The 22,450-nt window shown below is 49.6% G+C and overlaps 2 protein-coding genes across 9 annotated transcripts; one reads left to right on the top strand and one right to left on the bottom strand.

Annotated features, from left to right (window-relative positions):
• Window positions 1–68: 68 nt before the first annotated feature.
• Window positions 69–19,390, top strand: LOC6538752 (ankyrin repeat and KH domain-containing protein mask). Of its 8 annotated transcripts, none has more exons than XM_015193527.2 (18): window positions 69–196; window positions 1,203–2,570; window positions 4,940–4,978; window positions 5,441–5,576; window positions 5,643–5,886; window positions 5,966–6,134; window positions 6,400–6,699; window positions 6,935–8,885; window positions 8,955–9,019; window positions 9,080–9,307; window positions 9,372–10,596; window positions 10,664–10,749; window positions 10,820–11,095; window positions 11,161–11,745; window positions 11,807–12,071; window positions 12,169–17,204; window positions 17,275–17,451; window positions 17,524–19,390. In XM_015193527.2, the coding sequence occupies exons 2-18, from the start codon at window positions 1,272–1,274 to the stop codon at window positions 17,560–17,562; spliced, it is 12,120 nt and encodes a 4,039-aa protein (XP_015049013.1). In that variant the 5' UTR covers window positions 69–196; window positions 1,203–1,271; the 3' UTR covers window positions 17,563–19,390. The 8 variants fall into 8 exon arrangements, with proteins under 8 accessions (XP_015049013.1, XP_015049014.1, XP_002099266.1 ...); XM_015193528.2 differs by having other exon boundaries at window positions 5,963–6,134; XM_002099230.3 differs by lacking the exon at window positions 4,940–4,978 and having other exon boundaries at window positions 5,963–6,134.
• A 598-nt stretch (window positions 19,391–19,988) lies between these two features.
• LOC6538751 (phenylalanine--tRNA ligase beta subunit) lies at window positions 19,989–22,238 on the bottom strand. The gene is made up of 5 exons (XM_002099229.4): window positions 22,063–22,238; window positions 21,933–21,988; window positions 21,712–21,869; window positions 20,305–21,650; window positions 19,989–20,246 (listed from the first exon to the last, which is right to left on the bottom strand). Exons 1-5 carry the CDS (start codon window positions 22,118–22,120, stop codon window positions 20,095–20,097), a joined length of 1,770 nt encoding a protein of 589 aa, XP_002099265.1. The 5' UTR covers window positions 22,121–22,238; the 3' UTR covers window positions 19,989–20,094.
• Window positions 22,239–22,450: the final 212 nt, after the last annotated feature.

Raw genomic sequence — 22,450 nt, 5'->3', positions numbered from 1 at the left:
GACCATTTAAAAATACCTCCTTGCCGGAAACAAAAGGGAAGGGAGAAATATCGATGTGAGTTCATATCGCAAGACACAGTACGGTCCTACCTTTTCTTTCAATATCCGGGAATAATATGGCGATCCGAAACTCTGACGATAGACAGAGAATTTAACACTGCTGAAAAATTGATTAATTTGCTAGAAATTTTAAACGGTAATACGCGCAAATATCACCAAATTGTTGGCGATCGTGTGGGGCATGCATTGTGCTAGTTTTTTGTACTGCAAACGTCAGTTAATTGGTGAAAATCGACATCGGAATAGTGGCAAAAAAAATTTTCCCTCAGTCGCTCAGCTATTTTCTGCCTTCGTCTGCGCGTGTGAGCGAGACGGTAATAGCGGTCCGACTGGCCGCGTCGGGGCATCGCGTGTGCGGGAGAGAGATGAGGCTATCGACCAAGCGAGAAACGCATACGCCAAAGTCGAAAAGTGATTTTTTCTTCGTTCGTTCGGGCGAAGTCGAAACTGCTGCGAAAAGTTTTATAAATAAAGTACTGCAATTGCAAGTTTTAGAATGTTTGTAAACTTGCAAAGTGCAACCTTTGATTGGTCGTTTCGGCGGCGTCTCCCCTCTACGATTATATAAATAGTGAAGCACGTTGCCCCGAGTCCTAATTGCGCATCGATTGGTCTTGTATCCGTGAATAAACGAAATTGGCGATACGAAACGTAGGGAAATTGAGTGATTTAGTGTGATTTTTTTGTTTCGCTTTACACCTGAACCATTTTCGGTGTAAAAATGTGAATCAGTGGACAGGGGAAATGGAATGGAATGGGAGAATTAAATGCGAACGAACGATGTACGACGAACGAGTGTGCAAAGGCAAAGTGAAAGAATGCGCAGCGTTGCCACCCCGCTGGCTGATGTGCGTGCGTGTGTGTTTGTGTGTGTGTGCGAATGTGTGTGTTAGTTTCTTTTGCCCATCGCATATATATAAACCGATTCCTCACAATATCCAAAAATCAATATAACCGAAGAACCTATTTTTGTTGATGTGTTTTTGTGCCGCCGCCGCCGACGTGCCCCCTCCCTTGAAAAACACATCAACAAAGTTGTTAAATTCACTTAGAGTGACATTTACTTGGGACCTGACCTCTCTGTTTACCCAAACAAAACAAATTTTAATTTCTATACCTTTACCTCTTTTGATGACCGAAAGGACGCGCGAATTGAAAGTAAATCAAAAAGAATAACCCCAACAACACAGAACCTCCAGCGAGAGAGTAAAATGAATAATGATGCGAAAAACCATGAATGCGATGACTTGAATGTGCGCTCCACGGCGTATTTTAACCAACAAACCACAACCAATCAACCGAAAGCACCAGCAACCAGCAAGAATAACGCAGGCTTTGGCTCTGGCTCCAATAATAATAATAACAACAACAACACCACCACCAACAATCAAAAGCCCAACAGACAGTTGAATCATAATTTACCCCGTATCGCTGCCGCCAGACAATCGATAGCCGCCGCTCTGCTGGCGAATGATAGTCTGAAGAACAGCGGGCGGAAGATCCTGTCGGCCAAGAATGAGCCACTGACGACGGAGTCATCAGGCGTTTTAACCAACACACCAACACCATTACCCAGCAATAGTCGATTGAAAGTTAACAACAACAACAACACCAATAACACTGCCAAGATGTCTGGAACCAGTAGCAGTCATGCCTCGGCCACGCCCACACCGCCCACGGCCACCAGCAGCACAACCACCACAACAACAACGAACAGCAGCAGCGGAGGCGGTGCGAGTGGGAGTGGCAGCGGTGGCGGTGCCGGTAGTGGCACCACGGTAATAGCCAATCCTGCATCGGTAGCCAATACCGGAGCTGGAAGTGCCGCCAAGTTCCGTTCCGCCGTGGCCTCGGCGCCCAGCCCAGCACTGCCTGCAACCAACGCTCCTGCAAATGCAACTGCAACTGCTGCGGCAACAGCAGCAACCGCAACTGCTCCTGCCCCCAGTAGTAGCTCCTCGTCCTCGAAGAAGACCCGAGCAGCAGTGGCCGCCCTGAAGCGACAGGTGGCCCTGCAGCAGCAGCAACAACAACAACAACAGCAGCAGCAGCCCGTTTCCGGTAATACCCCCAACTTGACCAGCAAGGATTCGGCGCATTTGAAATTCGCCGCAACCACTTTGCTGATGGGCGCCGCCGCAGCTGCCGCCGATAGCAACGCTGGCGCTGCTACCGGTGGATCAGGTGCAGGAGGATCATCATCTGGTGGAGCGGGAGGCGGGGCCAGAATGGCCCTAAATCCCGCCGTAGATGTGGCCAATGCCGCTGTCCTGCTTAAGCAAAAGCTAAAGGATGCGGCTGCCGCTGCCTCGGCCTCCGCCTCCAATCGCTCCGCCACCTCGTCCATGTCGTCAACCGCCTCCTCGTTATCCTCGTCGGCGGGCATCGTGAACGCCATTTCCTCGGCGCTGCAGAACATCATCACGCCGGATACGGACACCGACACCGAGTTCTATCCCCAGCCCGTCACCACAGACCTTTCCGAATCGGAGGAGGAGTCCGTTTCAGAGGTAAGTGGGCCAGGTGTCATCGCGCCTGCATTTAAGCCATTACGTAGTGTTCTACTAGTCCAACTTCCAGCTTTAATTCCTCTTGAAGAGTATTGTACTCAACTGCAATTTGGAACTCTTCTCAAGTTTGTAACTCGAAGCCTCTAGAAGTAGAACTAGTTATTGCTCGGCCTTAGTCATAAACACATACTTAACTCATCTCTATAAGCCCATCTATTACTCGGAACCATCTTTTGTTGCTTAGAGTTACAGGAGAGTACAATGAACTCAGTGGATAAAACTAGATTTATTCCTTTCCAAAAATCAATTAGTCTAGAAATGAGGATAGTGGTAAGCAGCATTGCAATTGCAGAAATCTTATTCTTCTACAATCACATGTTATAGAAAATAAAAGTAAACAGATCTTGATAGATAGTGCAGCAATAGATAGTGCGGCTAAGACAGATGGCACAGCTTATCAGAATAATCGAGTGCTTTATTATCGTAGCTGAACAAGTATTTATAATTCAAAGTAAATACACGCTGGCCGCTCTACAGATTCGCATTATATTCGCTTTTACGTGGGGAAATACCTCGAATCGCATTGATCGCACATATTTGTGCTACACGCAATTGTTGTTGCAGCGTGAGGGCAGCAGCGCTCTCTTTCTCTCATACACACCGGAAGGCTGTTGTTTGAGTGTACACGTGTGTGTGTGTGTGTGCTAGCCCTATTCGCTTGTTAGTGTGGGTGAATGATGATTTATCAGCTGTTCGACTGCTCGCTGGCTTGCCATAGTATGCGTAAATGCCTATGTATTTCTTTGTCTAGCACACAAGCACATTTGCGAAATGCTAAATGCAAGCTGAAAGACGAAAAATAAACGTAAAAGCTTTTATGCTGCAACTACTCAATTAAAATCAAAGGTCATTGCATCGGTGGGATCTTGCAATTGACCCCCCGCCTCTCCCACGCAAATTTGTAGTTTAATTTCCTCGCTGCTTACACATGTACATAATTTTTGTTCGACTGCTTTCGCGAATTCTCTTTTGGGCAGCGTGACAAAGATGTCCGTTAGCGATCTGGCAACGCCAGCGCGGCATCTGCTTCTTTTTAGCTGCTGTTGTTTTTGTTGTTGCAGCAGTGAAACGTATGTGAAACACTTAAAAAAAACAATAATAAATAAGAGCCATAATAATCATAACGCACTTTGAGTGTAATGAACTTTGGGTTTCTTACTTTTTTGGTCAAGAAAGAGAGACAATTTGCTGATTATTTTCTGCGGTAGCGTGCAAAAATTTTATGGTTGATTTTCTTTTTCACAAATTTACGAACACACACACACGGTCCAACACGCATACCAATGCGCAGCAACGAGAACAAACGAACGGCTGCTGTTGAACTCGTTCATGATGAATTTTTGTTGTAGGTTCTCTTTGCTTTTCTTTTCTTTCCGCTGCCGTTTCTCACTGCTCCTCAGCTTGGTTATGTTCTTTTTGTTCCTCTGTTCATTCATCAAAGGTTAAGCAGACAGCACTTGGCCTCGTGTTGAAAATGTATTTCGGCAATATTTTTCAGCAATGTCTTTTCCCCTATTTTAATTTTTGGTTCAATTATTTAAGGCGTGGGCGTGAGCACACACACACACACACACATTTATGCAGAGGTTGAGAGTGTGTGCGTGCCATATTTAAATCGATGTGCGAACTGCACTCTGACTCATGCGGCTCTTCAAATTTCCCAATAAAACAACTTGATAATGTGGTAAAAATCAGGGTCAAAAAAGGTTTTCCCATTATATATCTCGGCGAACATTTGGGAAACCAATGTAAGTAGAAGTAACTAGGCATTTAATGGATTGTCCTGTTTCTTGCTAGTTTTCACTCTACGTCTTCTCCTCGTTCTACTCTGTTATCGATAATTACATTTTTGGCCAACCTGCCCTGCCTGCGCTTTTTCGCCGCATTGGCAACTCTGTTAAAACATCATTTGTTTTGTAGGAATATTCAAAAACTTTTCATGCTCGCCATGTAGTCCTTGTCATATTTGAAGTTTGTCAATGTTGAATTAGTTTTAAAAAAAAAGTATATATCTTTAAATTTCCGTTGTAAACGAATTCCAACGCATATGAGAAGAACAAATGGACAAGGCAGCAATGGTTTACCGCTCAACTTCTAGCACGTTTTTGAAAAACTTGACCAAAGCAATGATACGAAGATTCCGATACAGCGTGGACTATCTGCTGCATTCATTCGTCCATGTAAAATCGCTGTAACCTCTACAATAGATGTAGTTCAACTAGTCCTTAAAATCTTCAACTCTACTCTCTCTGCTTGCGTTAATTTTTATTATTTATGTACACGTTTCTTTCGTTTCTCTTTATTTGTAGATCCTATTGGCATTCTTGTGTTTAAGGCCAGATCTCCTGGTAAGTTTCAGTTTCGCGTTATAAACCCGTTACCCGTTTCCCGATCCGCATCCCAAAAATTAAAACAAAAAAGAAACCCAACATAATCCATTAACTGAAGGCAAACGAAAGTACCTCAATCTTCAAAACCACCAGTTTTACTAAACCATTAATTTATGCAAAATAATTGATCGTTCTATAACCCAATTACTCCGCTTCCTCCTCGCACACATGATTAAAACCACACCTAAACCACACCACTTTGTTGCTGGCCTTAGACAACAAGAATGGGCTCTACTGATCAACTATTAAATAGCTTCTCTAATTTGTAACTTCCAGCTAAATTTACTCGTATTTATTCGTAGGCAACTTTTTACTACTCTACTCACCCCCAGTAAAAGTTTCGAGTTTGTTAGTAGAAATCAGTTCGACTTGACAGCAGCCAGAATCTAACGAATCAAAATGTATTATTCTCCCTTACAGGACGATATTCCCGAGTCGGATCCGGATAGCTGTCCACATGAGGGCGAGGTGCGCGAGGATGAGGACGAAACGGAGGAGGAGTCGGAGGAATCTGATGAATCCGAAGGCGACGAGGAGGAGGACGAAGAGGAGATAGGTAAGTGTATTAAGTTCTTTGGCTTGCTTTACGTTATAGTAATTTCTTGCCTATCCCAATCACCAGATGTGCTACAGGACAACGATGCGGACGACGAGGAGATCGACGATGAGGACGAGGAAGAGGACGCGCCCGAAGTGAGTTCCTTCCTGCTGGATGCCAACAACAAGCGTTCCAGCAACATCTCCGCCCTACTCGAGGCCGCGGCCAACGAGAAGGCCCCTGTCCTGCGCCACGCCACCCACGCCATCGACGAGACCAAGCAGGCGCTAACGAAGATGCGCTGCGCCAACAGTCCCCGCGATAAGAAGTGAGTGTTGGCGTCTGTTTTGTTCCCGGGAATGCATTGTATATTTACTCGCAATCTATCCCCTATTTTGCTGCAGCAGTGGTTTCTCCAGATCCCTTGTGGCCGCCTGCACGGATAACGATGTCAATACGGTGAAGCGACTGCTCTGCAAGGGCAACGTGAACCTGAACGATGCCGCCGCCTCCACGGATGATGGCGAGTCCCTGCTCTCGATGGCCTGCTCTGCGGGTTACTACGAATTGGCTCAGGTATGTTGCATTACAATCTCTCAAAAACTTTTTGCCATTTAACTAGATTCTGGTCAAAACTAGTTAAAAAAAAAATACACCTTGTTTTTTTCACGTGCCAACTAATTTCACGGGCTATTCGTCGACGTGGCAACGCCGCCACTGAACGCTTGCCCGCTCAGCTGGTTTATCGATAAATAGGCCCGAATTAGTTAGCAGCAAACAAAACAATTCCGCAAGATAATTCTAGACCGAATATCACTAATCTAATCTTCGTCTGTCGTAGGTTCTGCTGGCCATGTCTGCCGCCCAGGTGGAGGACAAAGGGCAAAAGGACTCGACGCCCCTAATGGAAGCTGCATCCGCCGGCCATCTGGACATCGTCAAACTGCTGCTCAACCACAACGCCGATGTAAACGCCCACTGCGCCACCGGCAACACCCCGCTCATGTTTGCCTGCGCCGGTGGTCAGGTGGACGTGGTGAAGGTGCTGCTCAAGCACGGCGCCAACGTCGAGGAGCAGAACGAGAACGGACACACGCCCTTGATGGAAGCGGCTTCCGCCGGCCATGTGGAAGTAGCCAAGGTAAGTGATACCAGTATATACCGTGCAATCAATATACATACAATACAATACAAATGATTATAATCCGAGATTTGAGAGTGTTGGCACACCTGCGACCTGAATCGCGTTACTGATTGGTGTAGGGAAGATGCCAAGCTCTGTGATTTAGTTTGATCTTATCTGATGGATTCGGCAGTAGTGTATTGGTTTTTAACTTTTGCTTAGCTAATTGCTTGTTATCCTTGTAACCATTTAGGTGCTGCTTGAACATGGAGCCGGCATCAACACCCACTCAAATGAGTTCAAGGAGAGCGCCCTCACACTAGCCTGCTACAAGGGTCACCTGGACATGGTGCGATTCCTGCTCCAGGCAGGTGCAGATCAGGAGCACAAAACCGACGAAATGCACACTGCCCTAATGGAGGCTTCAATGGACGGTCATGTGGAGGTGGCTCGCCTGCTGCTGGACTCCGGTGCCCAGGTGAACATGCCCACGGATTCTTTCGAGTCACCGCTAACGTTGGCCGCCTGTGGCGGTCACGTGGAGTTGGCTACACTCTTGATAGAGAGAGGTGCCAACATCGAGGAGGTGAACGACGAGGGCTACACACCGCTCATGGAGGCCGCTCGCGAGGGACACGAAGAGATGGTGGCCCTTTTGCTCAGCAAGGGTGCAAACATTAATGCCACCACCGAGGAGACCCAGGAGACAGCTTTGACGCTGGCTTGCTGCGGTGGCTTCATGGAGGTGGCCGCATTCCTGATCAAGGAGGGAGCTAATCTTGAGCTTGGTGCCTCCACACCGCTCATGGAAGCCTCGCAAGAGGGACACACCGATCTGGTAAGCTTCCTGCTGAAGAAGAAGGCCAATGTTCATGCAGAGACCCAGACGGGCGATACTGCCTTGACGCATGCCTGCGAGAACGGACACACGGATGCGGCCGGTGTACTCCTATCGTATGGAGCTGAACTGGAGCACGAGTCCGAGGGCGGGCGAACGCCACTAATGAAAGCCTGCCGTGCCGGACACCTGTGCACCGTCAAGTTCCTCATTCAAAAGGGCGCCAATGTCAACAAACAGACCACCAGTAATGACCACACTGCCCTGTCGTTAGCCTGTGCCGGGGGTCATCAGTCTGTGGTGGAGCTGCTATTGAAAAACAACGCCGACCCGTTCCACAAGCTGAAGGACAACAGCACCATGTTAATCGAAGCCTCCAAGGGTGGACACACTCGTGTGGTCGAGCTGCTTTTCCGTTACCCGAACATTTCGCCTACGGAACTGGCAGCGGCTGCGAATGTTAACCAGGCAGCACCAACCACCACCACCCAGCCTGGTCAAAATCAGATGCGTCAAAAGATCATGAAGCAACAGCTTCAGCATCAGTTGCAGCAGCTGAACGCTCCCCCTGGATTGCATGAGTTGTCCGAGGCGGCACGTGCAACCAACCAGCAACATTTCCACCAGCAACAGTTCAGCAGTGCCGGCAACGGATCCTCCAACATTGTGGCAATGGGAACTGGTGACTTTTTGGATGCCGGTGAACTGCAGCTTACGGCTACGGCGGGAATGAGTGCGGGGGCCGGAACCAGCACCACGGGGAGTGAGACTGGTATGGAGGAGTATGGAGAAGTCGGAGGAATCGACCTGACTACTCTTGGCGCTCAGCAGCAGGAGGGCCTTATTGCCAAGTCGAGATTGTTCCATTTGCAGCCGGGTTTTGATCAGCAGCAGCAGCAGCAGCAGCAACAACAACAGCAGCCACCTGCAGCCGGCCAGCACCACCAGTTAGTGCCATGTAAGCACTTCGACCTGGACATGGAGCACATTAATTCTCTGCAGCCGCCGCAAAAGGCACCGCCCGCACCACCTGTACTCTTTCACACCGTTTGCCAGCAGCCTGTAATGCAACAGCAGCAGCAACTTCAGCCAGGTCAGCCCAAGTTGAAGGCCATGCTACCCAACCGTCATCGGGCGTTGAAAACCGGCGAAGTAGTGGAGTTTATAGACTGCCCGCTGGAACAGCAACAGCATGGTGAGCAGGTGCGCACGCAGCCTTTGGGTGAGGATGGGAAGACCCCACAGTTTGCATGTGCTGGAGAGGATCCACGCTTGCAGCGCCGACGCGGCTTTATGCCGGAGCTGAAGAAGGGTGAACTGCCGCCGGAGAGCAGCAGCAGCGACCCAAACGAGCTAGCCCTTAAAGGTAAGCTAAAACGCAGCATAATGTTTATTTAATTGATATTTTATTCTTTGTATTCATCTTTACAATCAGGAGCCGACAACAATCAGCCCGTACCGACAGCACTGGACAATAGTGCCTGCGCCCAGATCCCAGCGGTAAGTCCAATTGCCCTTTTTGTAGAACAATCTCTATACCAACTGCCATGTTACTTACAGCGAAACTCCAGCGGAGCAATAACCCATTCCTCGGAAGTACTGCAGAGCACTGCTATCAGCGACAGGCCCAAGGTGAAGGCCACCAACAAGAACAACCGGAAGCAAGCGGCGGCAGCAGCAGCAGCTGCAGCAGCGGCGGCGGCGGCAGCAGCAGCGGCTGCCCAGCACGCTCAGCAAGTGTTGCCGAATTTGCAGCAGAACCCAATGGTCTCCATCTACAACAACCTGGTACATTTTGCTAGCATTAGCCTATTTTATTCATCCAAATAACATAACTCCTTTCTATATGCAGCATTTGCAGCACTTGCAGCATCCACATCTCCAGCTTCAGCAGCAACTTCAACTTCATCACCAGCGCGTTGCTGGACTGGACAATGCAGCGGCTGCAGCCGCAGCAGCGGCATCATCCGCGAACATGGCCTACTCTATTTCTCCGGCTTCTCCACTACCCTCGCCCACTGGCAGCGGCAACTATGTCGATCAGCAGCTGCAACAGCAGTCCATGGATGTAGCTCTGCAGCGCAAGACGGCCATGGAGGATTTCCGTGGCATGTTGGAGACGGCGGTAAATGGGTCAAGGGCCAGAAAAGACCTGGCTCTTAAAACACCCCAGTTGAACTTCTTCAAGGACGGCTGGCATATGGTGGGTGTGCACAATTTCTTCGGTGATCAGCCAAAGTCGCCCACTGAGACTCCGCCAGAAATGGAGGAGACTACCATGTCCTCACCGACCGAAGCAGATCGTCTCGGATCGGAGCCTCGCGCCGAGATGAAGAACTTGGCCACGCTCTGCTCGGCCGCAGCAGCAGCTGCTGCAGTGGCTGCGGTTAACAAGGATCAGGATGAGATTAGTTCGGGACTTGAGAGCGAATGCGAGGATGATGCAGAGGGTGGTGCTGGGGCAGATGGCGAGGAAAACACCCTGCCGCCAGAGCCAATTGAATTGGCAGCCGCTCTGAGGGAAGATGGCATAATTGTGGAGGAAGAGGAGGATGACGAGGAGGAGGATGATGACGATGAAGAGCAGGATACGAACAGCGGCGAGATCGATAAGCTGAACTATGATGACGAAGATGCGGAGGTGGACAACGATGGTGAGGTAGACTACATCGACGAGGACGAAGGTGGTGGAGATGGCGAGGATGAAGAGGATGATGCGGACGATGACGAGTTCTTCTTGGACGAGCCTGACAGCGACCAAGGAACTGGCAACAATAATAACAATTCCAAAAGCGGTGCCAGTTCGCTGCCATTGAAACAGCGCAAAATGGCCACTCGGTTAGAGAACCTAATCCTGACCTCGCAGACACTGTGCGACTTCCCGCCAGAGCTTACCAACTCGGAGCTGGTTCATGTCCTGCCCCAAATAAGCAATCTCAAAGCAGCGGCCAGCAGCAACGCAGCTCTGAACAGCGTACTCCAGCAGCAGTTGGCAGCAGCCTCCGCGGCAGCTGCGCACGCCAAAGCGGCTGCAGTCCACCAGAAGCAGCAGCATGGAGAGGGAGACCAGCAGTGCGGTAAGATCACCAACAGATATTTGTGATATTAAGGTTCTAATTTGATTACCACAATCCCTGTTTGCAGAAGATGATGGCAGTGCTAGCGCAAGTGAGCTGTATTCGGGTTTGGAGCACTTTGCCAATGATGGCGAAATGGAGGACATATTCCAGGCAAGTTAATTGATTTCTTGTGTTAAGCATTAGTTGCATATAATAACCATGTATTACCTCTTCGTTTTAGGAATTGGCAAGTAGCCTGAACTATCCCGAGCTGGCCGAGTTTAGCCTCAATCAGATGTGCAAGGGTCGATTTGCTGGCAATTGGGCGCAATCTACCGCCAAGTGGACTGGTCAGGAGCAGTTGGTGGGCGTCGTTAGGTCGCCGGGTCTCATTAACCCAGGCGATGTTCCGCAGGATGCCCAGCGACAGGCAAATCTTGTCCTCCTCGACTATCCCATGCAACAAAACATCCAACTGGAGCAGCGACTACTCGATGCTGAGGAAATGCACCTGCAGGTTGGTTACATTTTTCCTTGCTGCAGAATTCAGATTGTTAGAACACAATTTACTTTTCTTTTTAGCAACACCAGCAAACACCTTCTCCTCACCTCTCCTTACTGCCCTTTACGGATGAACAGCAGCAGCAGCTTCACCACCAAGCTTTGCCCAATGCAGCCGATTTTCAGCAACACCAACAGCTTGCCCTGGAAAACGATCCAGAACTGAAGCAGCAGCTTCAGCAGTACTCCAACGCGCGCATCATTAAAGCTGTGGCTGCCCAGCATCAGCAGCAGCCTGCAACCAACTTCGTTTACAACGTGGAGAGCGGCGACAAGAATGCTCCGCCAGTACAGTTGCTCTTCCAGTTGCCACCAAACATGACTCAGCATCAGGCGCAGCAGCAACAGGCCGTTGGAGAGCCCCTTACCGAACAGCAACAGCAGCAGTTACACGCTGAGCAGGCGCATCTATTTCAGCATCGAACTGGCGGTCAGCGTCCGCCCACCCAGAGTGAGTTAGAGCAGGTGGCTCAAGAGCTGTTGCTTCAGCGAAGCGGCCAGATGCCGGCAGGAGCTCCTGTTGTGGGTGTTCAGGCACTTCCTCTTAAGCAAAAGCACTTTAACCTGCATCCGCCGCCGTGTCCACCCACCTGTGTCCAGCATCAGGTATGTTAATTAAACGAAAAAGAATCCAGTGATGTCTTATGCGCTAAACATAATTTTCTAGGTGGCCACGCAGACGCATCCTGCTTCTGTTGTAGTGCCGCAGCCTGCTGTTGGATATACACAATTCGCTCTTCAGGCCTCCCAGCAACAGCAAATGCAACAAAACGAGCTCTCCATTTGGCCGATGGGCACGCCTACTCCCACGCCCAGCAGCGGTGTGAGCGCCACCAAGTCGATGCCCGGCGGCATTGCCAAAAAGGCCATTGACAAGCAGTCGCGCAAGGATCGTCGTTGCGTGGTGCGCCAGACACCAGCCGGCAGTCAAGGTGGGTTTTTTGCCGTTCGTAATTAGAATCTTATATGCCCAAATTCATATGTTTTATTTCATAAAATTTAATTAAATAAACTTAATTTTCCTCGCAGTGAACACCAACCAGCATCAACAGCCGCAGGTCGCAACAGCCCAGCAACAAGCCCAACTGCAGAACCAGCTAGCCGTTGCGACCACCGTGAGTGTGGACAAGACTATCGAGATAGATTCAGAGACGGAATCCAACCACGATACGGCGCTAACCTTGGCTTGTGCCGGCGGTCATGAAGAACTGGTGGAACTGCTGATCAATCGGGGAGCAAACATCGAGCACCGCGATAAGAAGGGATTCACACCGCTTATCCTAGCCGCCACCGCTGGCCACGACAAAGTCGTAGACATTCTGCTCAAGCACAGCGCTGAGCTGGAGGCTCAATCAGAGCGTACCAAGGATACTCCGTTGTCGCTGGCTTGTTCGGGCGGCCGATACGAGGTGGTGGAACTTCTGCTTAGCGTTGGCGCCAACAAAGAGCACCGCAATGTATCTGACTACACTCCACTGAGCTTGGCAGCCAGTGGGGGCTATGTGAACATCATTAAACTGTTGCTTAGTCACGGAGCAGAGATCAACTCGCGAACGGGCAGCAAGTTGGGCATTTCACCGCTTATGCTAGCCGCCATGAATGGTCATACGCCGGCCGTTAAGTTGCTTTTGGATCAAGGATCCGACATAAATGCCCAGATCGAAACGAATCGCAATACAGCCCTGACTTTGGCTTGCTTCCAGGGCAGACACGAGGTCGTAAGTCTGCTGCTCGACCGACGCGCCAATGTGGAGCATCGAGCTAAGACGGGTCTGACACCGCTTATGGAAGCCGCTTCAGGCGGCTACATAGAGGTCGGTCGTGTTCTGCTGGACAAGGGTGCGGACGTGAATGCTGCTCCAGTGCCGACGTCCAGGGACACTGCTTTAACAATTGCCGCCGACAAGGGTCATCAAAAGTTCGTGGAGCTCCTTCTATCTCGTAATGCCAGCGTAGAGGTGAAAAATAAGAAAGGTAACTCTCCACTCTGGCTAGCTGCCCATGGTGGCCACCTCAGTGTGGTGGAGCTCCTGTACGATCACAACGCAGACATTGACTCACAGGATAATCGACGCGTTTCCTGCCTGATGGCTGCCTTCCGCAAGGGGCACACCAAGATTGTGAAGTGGATGGTGCAGTATGTGTCGCAGTTTCCCTCTGACCAGGAGATGATTCGCTTCATTGGTACCATAAGTGACAAGGAGCTGATAGACAAGTGCTTTGACTGCATGAAGATCCTGCGTAGCGCCAAAGAGGCCCAGGCCGTCAAGGCCAATAAGAATGCTTCGATCCTATTGGAGGAGCTGGATCTGGAGCGGACTCGCGAGGAGAGTCGCAAAGCTGCCGCCGCCCGTCGTCGTGAGCGCAAGAAGAAGAAGAAGATGGAGAAGAAAGAGGAGAAGCGCCGTCAACAACAGGGTAATGGTGCTGGCGGAGACGATATGCAAGGCGATGACGATGACGCCAGTGACAAAGATGATGATTCCGACAAGGACGATGAAGACGAGGAGGCAGCGCCGGCCGCCGCCCGCGAGGAGGGAGACTCTGGCATCGATCAGGGCTCGTGCTCCAGCGGTGACACCAAAGGTGTGCGCTTGGGTGGCTGTCAATCCGCTCAGGCTGCGGAGGCGGCAGCCAATTCCGTATCCAACAACAACCAGGGAAAGAAGAACAAGAAGCAGCCGAAAAACAAGGTGTTGGTAACGGTGGAACCAGTTCCAACACCAACTCCTCCAGTCGTCACATCGAACACCGTCCTCAAGGGCATCTGTGTGAAAAAGCAACCTGCAGTCGAAGTTGTAAAGCAAACTCCTGCCGCGCAACAGGCTGCCCCTCTCAAGCGGCAGCTCGATGTGAAAAAGGAGGAACCCTCTCTCAAGAAGAAGGAGGAGAAGAACAGCTCGTCCAGCAGCAGCAATAAGCGTGAGAAGGAGAACCTTGCGCCCAAGGAGGTTGCACTGCCAGCTAAGCAGCAACCCAGTAGCTCCAGCAAACTGCAGAGCAGCGAGTCTGCGAGCAACATAAACAGCAGCACCGCTACCAACACCAGTAGCGCCAATACTACTACCCGCAAGGAAGTTGCAAAGCCAGTGTCACAAGCCGCGAGTGCCACCAGTTTGAATCCTGCGAAGCGCACCGAAGTCGATGGTTGGAAGGAAGTAGTCCGCAAGAGCAGCGCCCAGCAGACCACAGCGGTGGGAGCGAGTGGAGCACCTGTGCCTGTGACAGCCACCAGTTCGGCCACCAGCGTGCAGCACCATCCGCACCATCACCTAGGCAACAGCTCCAGCAACAGCTCTAGCTCTCTGGCCACAAGCGCCACTACCGCAACGTCTTCGGTACCCGAGATGACCTGCAAGAAGGTGCAAGTGCCCGTGAATGCCATCTCCCGGGTGATTGGACGAGGTGGAAGCAACATTAACGCGATTCGCGCCACCACTGGTGCTCACATCGAGGTGGAGAAGCAGGGCAAGAACCAATCGGAGCGTTGCATCACGATCAAGGGCTTAACCGATGCTACAAAACAGGCACATATGCTCATTTTGGCACTGATAAAGGATCCCGATGTGGACATATTGCAAATGCTGCCCAGGATTAACAGCAGTATTAAGCAGGCGTCCAGTGGCGGGGCAAGCGCTCCAATGTCTGTTGGAACGTGGGATAATCGCACCGCTGCCGGTGTTAATGCGTACACCTTTTCTTCAGCTGCCTCCACCACCTCCACTTCGTCCAGCTCGTCTGCCAGCTCTACTACACCGGCGGGAGCTGCGTACAGTAATGCGCACAAGCAGCAGCAGCAGCAGCTGCAGTCAGTGAAGGCCCCAAGTGGACGGTCATCAGCGTCAGCATCGGTCAAGTCTAATGGCAGCAGCACCAAGGTGTCGGCCTCCAGTGGATCGGGTTCCCGGAACGGCAGGGGTGGCAGCAGCTATCTCGGCCAACAGCAGCCTGGTCGCAGCACTGGAGGTGCCTCCTCAAATGGCGTGACCAAGAGCAAGGCAGACAGCTCTTCTAAATCCCAGCCAGCCGCACAGAAGAGCAGTACCACGTTGGGTAAATCATCGACTGTGGCACCGGGGGCACAAAACTTCGCAAAGGCAGCGGCTGTTGCACAGTCCTCACCCAAAAAGGCTGAGGGTGGTGCTACATCTGCGGTGATCAGCGCTGCCGGTGGACGCAGCAGTGGCGTGGTGGCACCATTTGGACGGGGCAAGCCTGTTGCTGGCCAAGGAGGGTCGACCGCAACGGCGGCTTCCAACGTTGCCCAGCTCGGAAGTGTAAGTGGCAACAGTAGCAACAGCAACATATTGGCTGGACCAATTGGCACCTTCAATGTAGCGGATGTGGCCGCTGTGAATGCAGCCGCGGCAGCAGGAGCAGCAGCCACCACCAACAGCAATGTGAAACCCATTGCTCCCATTGCACCGCCCAGTAAGCGAGTTGGATCTCCCATCCAAGCCCAGCCACAGCAGCAACCGCAGCAGCAGCAGCAACAACAGCAACTACCCCAATCAGCACCAGTTCCTGGCCCACAGCTGCCACAACAACAGCAGCCGCAACAACAACAGCAGCAGCAGCCACAACAAGCGCCTCAGCAGCAGCAGCCACAGCAGCCAGCACAGCAACAGCAACCACAGACGTCCCAGCAAAATCTCGTGATCAACACAAACCTGCTGAACGATCTGATGGCCGCCAGTGCAGCAAACACCACCAGCGATAGCTTCAGTGCCCAGCTGGCAGCGAAGTTGTCTAGCGCATATTCCCTGTTCAGTGACTACCAGCAGTCGCAGTGGGGAAAGTTGGGCGATCCAGGCATCGGCGGTGGAGCTGGAGCTGTGGGCGATGGTCTGCCGCAAGCGGATGCTTCCAAGGCACCAGGATACAATCGCAACATCCTCAGCTCGCCCGTGGGCAGTTCCAAGGCCTCGTCGAATCACTCAACCTCGCCTCCAGTGGGTAATGTGATCCAGCAGCAACAGCAACAGCAACCGCAATCTAGCCAACAGGCTCTCAACATCATCACCAGTGGACAACCGGGTGGGCCTGCAACAGCGCCAGCCAGGTCACCAATGGTGGCAGCCAACGAGGGAGGAAATCCCGCAGTGGGCCAGCCCTCCATCAATGGAACGCAAGGATTGGGTGAGACGGCTCCGGCCCATTCACCAGGCGTTATTAAACCGCCCACGGCCACAGTTCCCATCCAGCGCCATGTGCCCATGCCGATTTCTGCGCCGGAGGCTGGAGTACCGCCCACATTCGGAGCTATTGGTTCCAACCCAGTAAGCGGCAACAATTCGGTGGCTGCCCAGGCCGCAGCTGCTGCCGCCGCATCGGCGATGATCGATCGCCAGCAGCAGAATTTGCAGAATCTGCAGACATTGCAAAACTTGCAACGGATGGTGGGAGCCTCACAGCAGCAACAACAGCAGCAGCTGAACTATCCCATGGATCCCACGGCCTCATCGTACATCGTGGATGGTAATAACTTACTGCGTCTGAATCAGCGTGTCATCTACCCGCAAGGCAACACCAAGCCACCACAGCCACCGCCGCAGGGTGGAACGCAGTCGAATATGTTTGGAGGAAATCAAGGCAGACAACCACCTGGAGCGGTTGCCAGACAGCCGGGCGGAGCAGCTACACAGCGTTGGTATGGCGGCGCTCTAGAGTATCCTTCTTACAGCGGCCGCGACATGCTGCACCTGGAGAATGGAGCCGGCGGAATGGCGGGCATGGGCTCACCATCGGCAATGTCGCCCAATCACGACGACATTCGCAAGATGCCGCGTCCCATTGGTACCGAGCGAGCCGCATCATGGAAGTACAACAACTTTAACGTGGGAGCCTCGACACTCAGCATGGAAGATGCTCTAGCCAGTGTGTTGCCCCCCTGGGCACATGAGCCAAAGGCTCAGCCTCCGGGCTTGCAGCAGCCTCCTCCTCCGCCGCAGTCGCAGCAGCAGCAACAACCGCTCAACTGGCTGAAGCAGCAGCCGCAGCAGCAGCAGTACAGGGCCTACAACAATGGACCCTATCCGCAGCAGCAGCAGCATGAGCAAATGAATGTAAGATACAATTGATGAAATGGCTTTGCAAGATTAGCTTTATTCAATTTACTATTCCAAATATATTCAGATGCCCATGGATTACCACAACATGCAGGCACCTCCAAATATGAGCCAGCAGCAGCAACAGCACGTCAACTTGATGCCCTCCTATGGCTACCAGCATTTTGTGGGCGCTCCTGGAGCGGTTGACATCTCCGCACACATGCCGGACAAGATGGAGGTGTGGGATCACCACGACAAACACGTGAGTTAACACTTGCTATTTTGAACAGTAGATATTAGGTTGATCTAACGCAATGTTTTTCGTATTATACAGATGCCCTGGACCAACTATACCACCAACTGGTCCAACTGATGTGCCAGCGAAACTCAGCAGGAGGATCTCTTCGATGCCTGAATCGAGCAGCTATGGCTGAGAGAACTCCTACACAAAAATTACCAGCACCCAGCAGAAATGTCAGCATCAGTAGCAGCCGTAACACCATTAGCATCTCACTGATTTGAAAATGCAAAGCGAAATAATATTTGTTGAATTTCTACGTTTTCTATTCGGATTCTCGGCTTCTTCTCCCCAATCCTAAATCTTCTAACTGCCGCCTGCCAACTTTTGTGGATACCAATTAACAGCATGATGGAAAATTGCAACATGGCTTTGTTCTTTAGTTTATCAATTTAAAAACTTTTGAATTTGGGTAATTATTTAACTTCGCAGGCAAAACATGAAATTTAACCAGAAACATATAAAAACGCTAAAGAAATGCAAAAATGATAAAAAGCTAAATGCTAGAAGAAAACATGTTCGAAACTGGTGCCCAGGCAACTGGGACCGATATATATTATTTATTTTTAAATGTATTGATATTTTTGAAGAAGCATGAAGTTAGTGGTAGCTTTTTGTGTGTTCAGCTAGAGGGAAAACGAAACGAAAAGTTAATCTTCTTTACACACAACATATACATGCACTAACCCCCTCCCCCGCACACAACAAACACACACACCCACACCCATACATACACAAATACATTTACGTTAAGATAGAAGTCAGTCTTATGAATGAAACATTAAAGTGAAATGTTTAGCGCCAGCTAAAGTTAAAGTACACACAAACTTTTATTACAACACTTATACATAAATACATCTATATATATATATTTAATAACATTAATAAAGGCAACAAATGAATGTCGAAACTGTAAATTTTAGGCGCGCACTATTCTCTATCCCCCTGTTTTGTCCCCGAAAAAAACCAAACCGCACTAAACAACAAGAAGCTAACGAAACCGGAAACTAGAACAAAGCTATGAAAACGCATATGCATACGCTATGAATCGCAAAAAGTACGAAACGAAAAACCACAATCGACAGATAATTACTTAATTCAACTTTACAACGTATACATACCATTAACTACTCCCAAACTCAAAGATACCAAAACCACAATCCGAACGAAACATCCGAGACGGAGCTGCTGCAGAGCTTGGTGTTCTTCTGGTCGGAAGTGAATGAAACCCTTGGTCGATAACCCGAAAAATGTAGTTAGTAGAAATTGAAATTGCTTAAATAACTAAGTAAAACATCAATAACTTAATGGTCGAGTAACGTTTTAATATTCCATTTACGAGAACTAAACGATATATGATACGATGATGAAGATAATTAAGATGACGAGACGAGACGACGAAGCGGCGCTTGCTTGCCATCTTTGATGCTTTTCCGACACTGCTCATAGACGTACATAAAATATATACCTATCTAAAATATATACTAGCGAATAGCATATATGAGATACATAAACTTTTATTTCGATCCCTGATGAACGCGAGCGAAAACTAAACAAACGAAGAAGATATGTAAAAACACTTGATCAACCCAAAACCCCATCCTGCCTGATCCAGGATCGCACCACCAGTGGGCACGAGTGAAATCGAAGTCCGAAAACCCGGACCCGGGTGGATAAGTGGTGGTCGTCATGCAATTGCTTTGTAAAATTCTAGAGGAGAACGAAAACACGTAAACGTTGCTTGAGATGATATATACATAAATGCTTAGAGAACCGTTTAAAGAGCAATCCACGCATAATCCCACACAGAAAAACACAAAAACCCCGATTGCAAGATATACTTTATCGATGATAAATACGATGATGAATATGAAAATACGAAATAAATGATAATATAAGTGAAGCATGAAACTACTTTTTTTCTATTTTTCAATGTTTTAGCTGCAAGCAAATAATGAGTAAATGCGTAATAGGAATACGTGGAGATGTTTGTTTAAGTTATTTGATACAACAAATTGCGAGATATATATTTACCACATATACACACACATACACCTACACCTAAACAAACACCTATATGCCCGACAGGACCTTTATTCGATTTTGTTGACTAACAAAGAAGATACAACCGAATATCTGAGGACATACAGCCGTTATGAGATGATGCATCCTTGATTGAACCGCAAGCAAAACGATGGGGAATAAAAAAAAGAAAAATACAAAAGCATACTGAATAAATATAGAATTTTTTTCAAGCGAAAGAAATTAAATTCACATAGATTTATTAATTTAAAAATTAATATAAATATACTTCAAATATGAAAAGTATGGAAACAAAAAAACGCAAAACAAGAAAAACAAAAAAACTACATATATTAAATACACACATACTATATGAGTATACTACGGATTATTATTACTCTTATAATTATTATTATTGTATTGAAGGAAAATATAAAAGAGAACATTAAACAGCATAAATAAAAAATTACAACAAATTGTTTCGTTTAAAATGGATTGGGATATTGCTTTTATTTAATTTATTTTGTGATCGTTTATTTGTGAACTTTTAGACAATGTTAAACATTCGTAAATAGCTTCAATCTTCTAGACGAAAGGCTCAATGGTGAACTCCACCGCCGAGCAGGGCGTGGTTAGCTCGAAGGCCTGCAGCACTGTGGGATGCAAGACACCAATCTTGCCGATGACAACCCCATCGTACATCACATTAGCACACCGACCAGGGAAATAGCTGGGATCTGCAATCAAATGGAATTTGGCTTACTAAGGATCTAAAATAACCTTTCGGCAGCTTACCCTCGGTAGCTTGAAGGTAATATCCCTTGGACCCACTGGCCGTTTTCCAGGGCACAGAGAGCAGTTGCATCACGCGATCCAGCAGGCCGTGAACCACCTCGAAGCCAGCGGTCTTGTTGCAGTTTACGGCACACACCCTTCGCTCATTGCGGGCACCAACTTCAGTGCTCTCGTCGGCAACCACCACGTCGCTGATCTCGAAGAGCTTCAGGGGCAGCGGCATCTTGCGGTTCGCCACCAGAGTCTTCAGCAGACCGGGCAATAGTGTCGTGCGCACTACTTGGAACTCCAGCGTCTTAGGATTACCGATGTGCACGGCCGGCAGGGCGTCGATGTTCTTGTTGAGCTTGCGTCCAATGTCATCGCGAGAGCAGAGCGTGAATGTCAGCGCCTCGGTGAAACCAGCCTGGGCCACCTGTTCGCGGAGTTGTTCGGTCAGTTTGTTCAGTGGGAATTGCTTGGCTATTTGCATGAATGCAGGCAGGGACTTCTTGATGTTGTTGTAGCCATAGGCAATGGCCACGTCCTCGTAGATGTCGCACGCATGGATCACGTCGTGCCGCGTAGGTGGGATCTTAACCACCAGCGAGTCGCCATCGACCTTGGCCTCCAGATACATGCGCGTCAGCATATCTGCGAGCTTTTCCGCCGGCTCGTCGATGCCAATATAGGCATTGGCGCGCTTTACCGATATCCGCTCCTCGCGCACCTCCAGTTCCGGGTAGGAAATCACACTGCCATCGGGCTGCACCACATCGCACGGCTCCACGGTAAACTTCTGGGCGCAGTGCTCGGAGAAGAGGCACACAATGGTGTCCAGCACCACCTTTGCCTTCGTTCTATCCGTGGCCGTGCACTCGATGAACACGTTCTTGGTCTTCAGCGAGATCTTGGAATGATCACCGTTGATTATGGGCGGCAGTGAAAGCACCACACGGTTGGCATCGTAGATCACTGGATAAACCGGTGATTCCCGAATGATGGGCAGATATTGCTTCAGCTGCGCATGCGTGGCATAGAAGTCCATGAGCTCGCTGCCAGTCATCTCCTTGGTTTGATTAAGTGGCTTGAACTTGATTTGTTCCGGCGCCAGAGCCTCGTAACTGAAGGGTCCCTGTAGGGTGTCCAGATCGTGGGTTCCAATGGCCACCAGCGTACGCTTGCGGCAGATGTTCTGGTGCAGCTTGTCCTGCAGATCGATGAAGCTGTTGTAGGAGGCCTGCGTAAAGGTCACGTTCCGAAGTACAGCGGCCACAGCGTACGGACGAATCTGCGCCGTCGACGGGTCAATCTTCAGCACCTGCCTCTTGGCCGGCTCCACAAACTGGAACTTGGGAGGCTTGAGTCTGAAAGGGCAGAGTTTTGTTGTATGATTTCATTGTTAAAAAGGCGATGTTTCGAACTCACTTTCCCTGGAACACCAGCAGACCCGTGACCAGACCCTCCAAGCAGAGCAGATCGTACCGGTTGGCGGGTATGTCGATTCTGTAGATGATCTCCTCGCTGGCATTGGCCGCCGCTGCCACATCGCCCTGTTCCTTGGTCAGCATCTGCTTCTCCGTGGTCTGTGGGCATTATTTCAGGGCGTTTCAATATATGTGTATTTTTTATTAACGGACTACACCTACCACTTCGTCCAGCTCCAGTCCGAAGGCGAAGCACAGCTCCTGGAACTCATCATCGGCTACGGGAAAGGGGTAAACATTAGGGAGCTCCAAGCGATGAAAACGTGATTACACGTGGACTCTGCAAACTCACTGTACGTCTTGCCGAGCGCCTCGAAGAGCAGATCCCGTTTAACTCCAATGGTGGGCATGCTGAATGAATCACCTGTTGATCCCCGACTGGCTTTTAACACAGATAAATAGGCTAAAATACAAATTGGCTTATTTCAGACCGGGGCCAGTGTTGCCAACTTATGGTGACCGTACTTTAAAGTACTATCGCATGGCAGTGATGGTCACCCTGAAAGGGTCACACTCTTCTTTATAATAGCTTGTGCACACTGAGGCTTTAATTACTCAAGGAACACCAAATAAAACGACCCATTCACACTGAGCTGAGGGTTAGCGGTAATTTTGAGTTCCGGTTAAGTTTAAAATTTGCATTTGATTTTGATTCAATATTTATTTTTAAAATACTGTAA

The sequence above is a fragment of the Drosophila yakuba genome, chromosome 3R (assembly GCF_016746365.2).
Source record: "Drosophila yakuba strain Tai18E2 chromosome 3R, Prin_Dyak_Tai18E2_2.1, whole genome shotgun sequence".
Taxonomy (NCBI): domain Eukaryota; kingdom Metazoa; phylum Arthropoda; class Insecta; order Diptera; family Drosophilidae; genus Drosophila; species Drosophila yakuba.
Note: the sequence above shows the minus strand (reverse complement) of the source record. Positions and strands in the feature narration are given on the sequence as shown.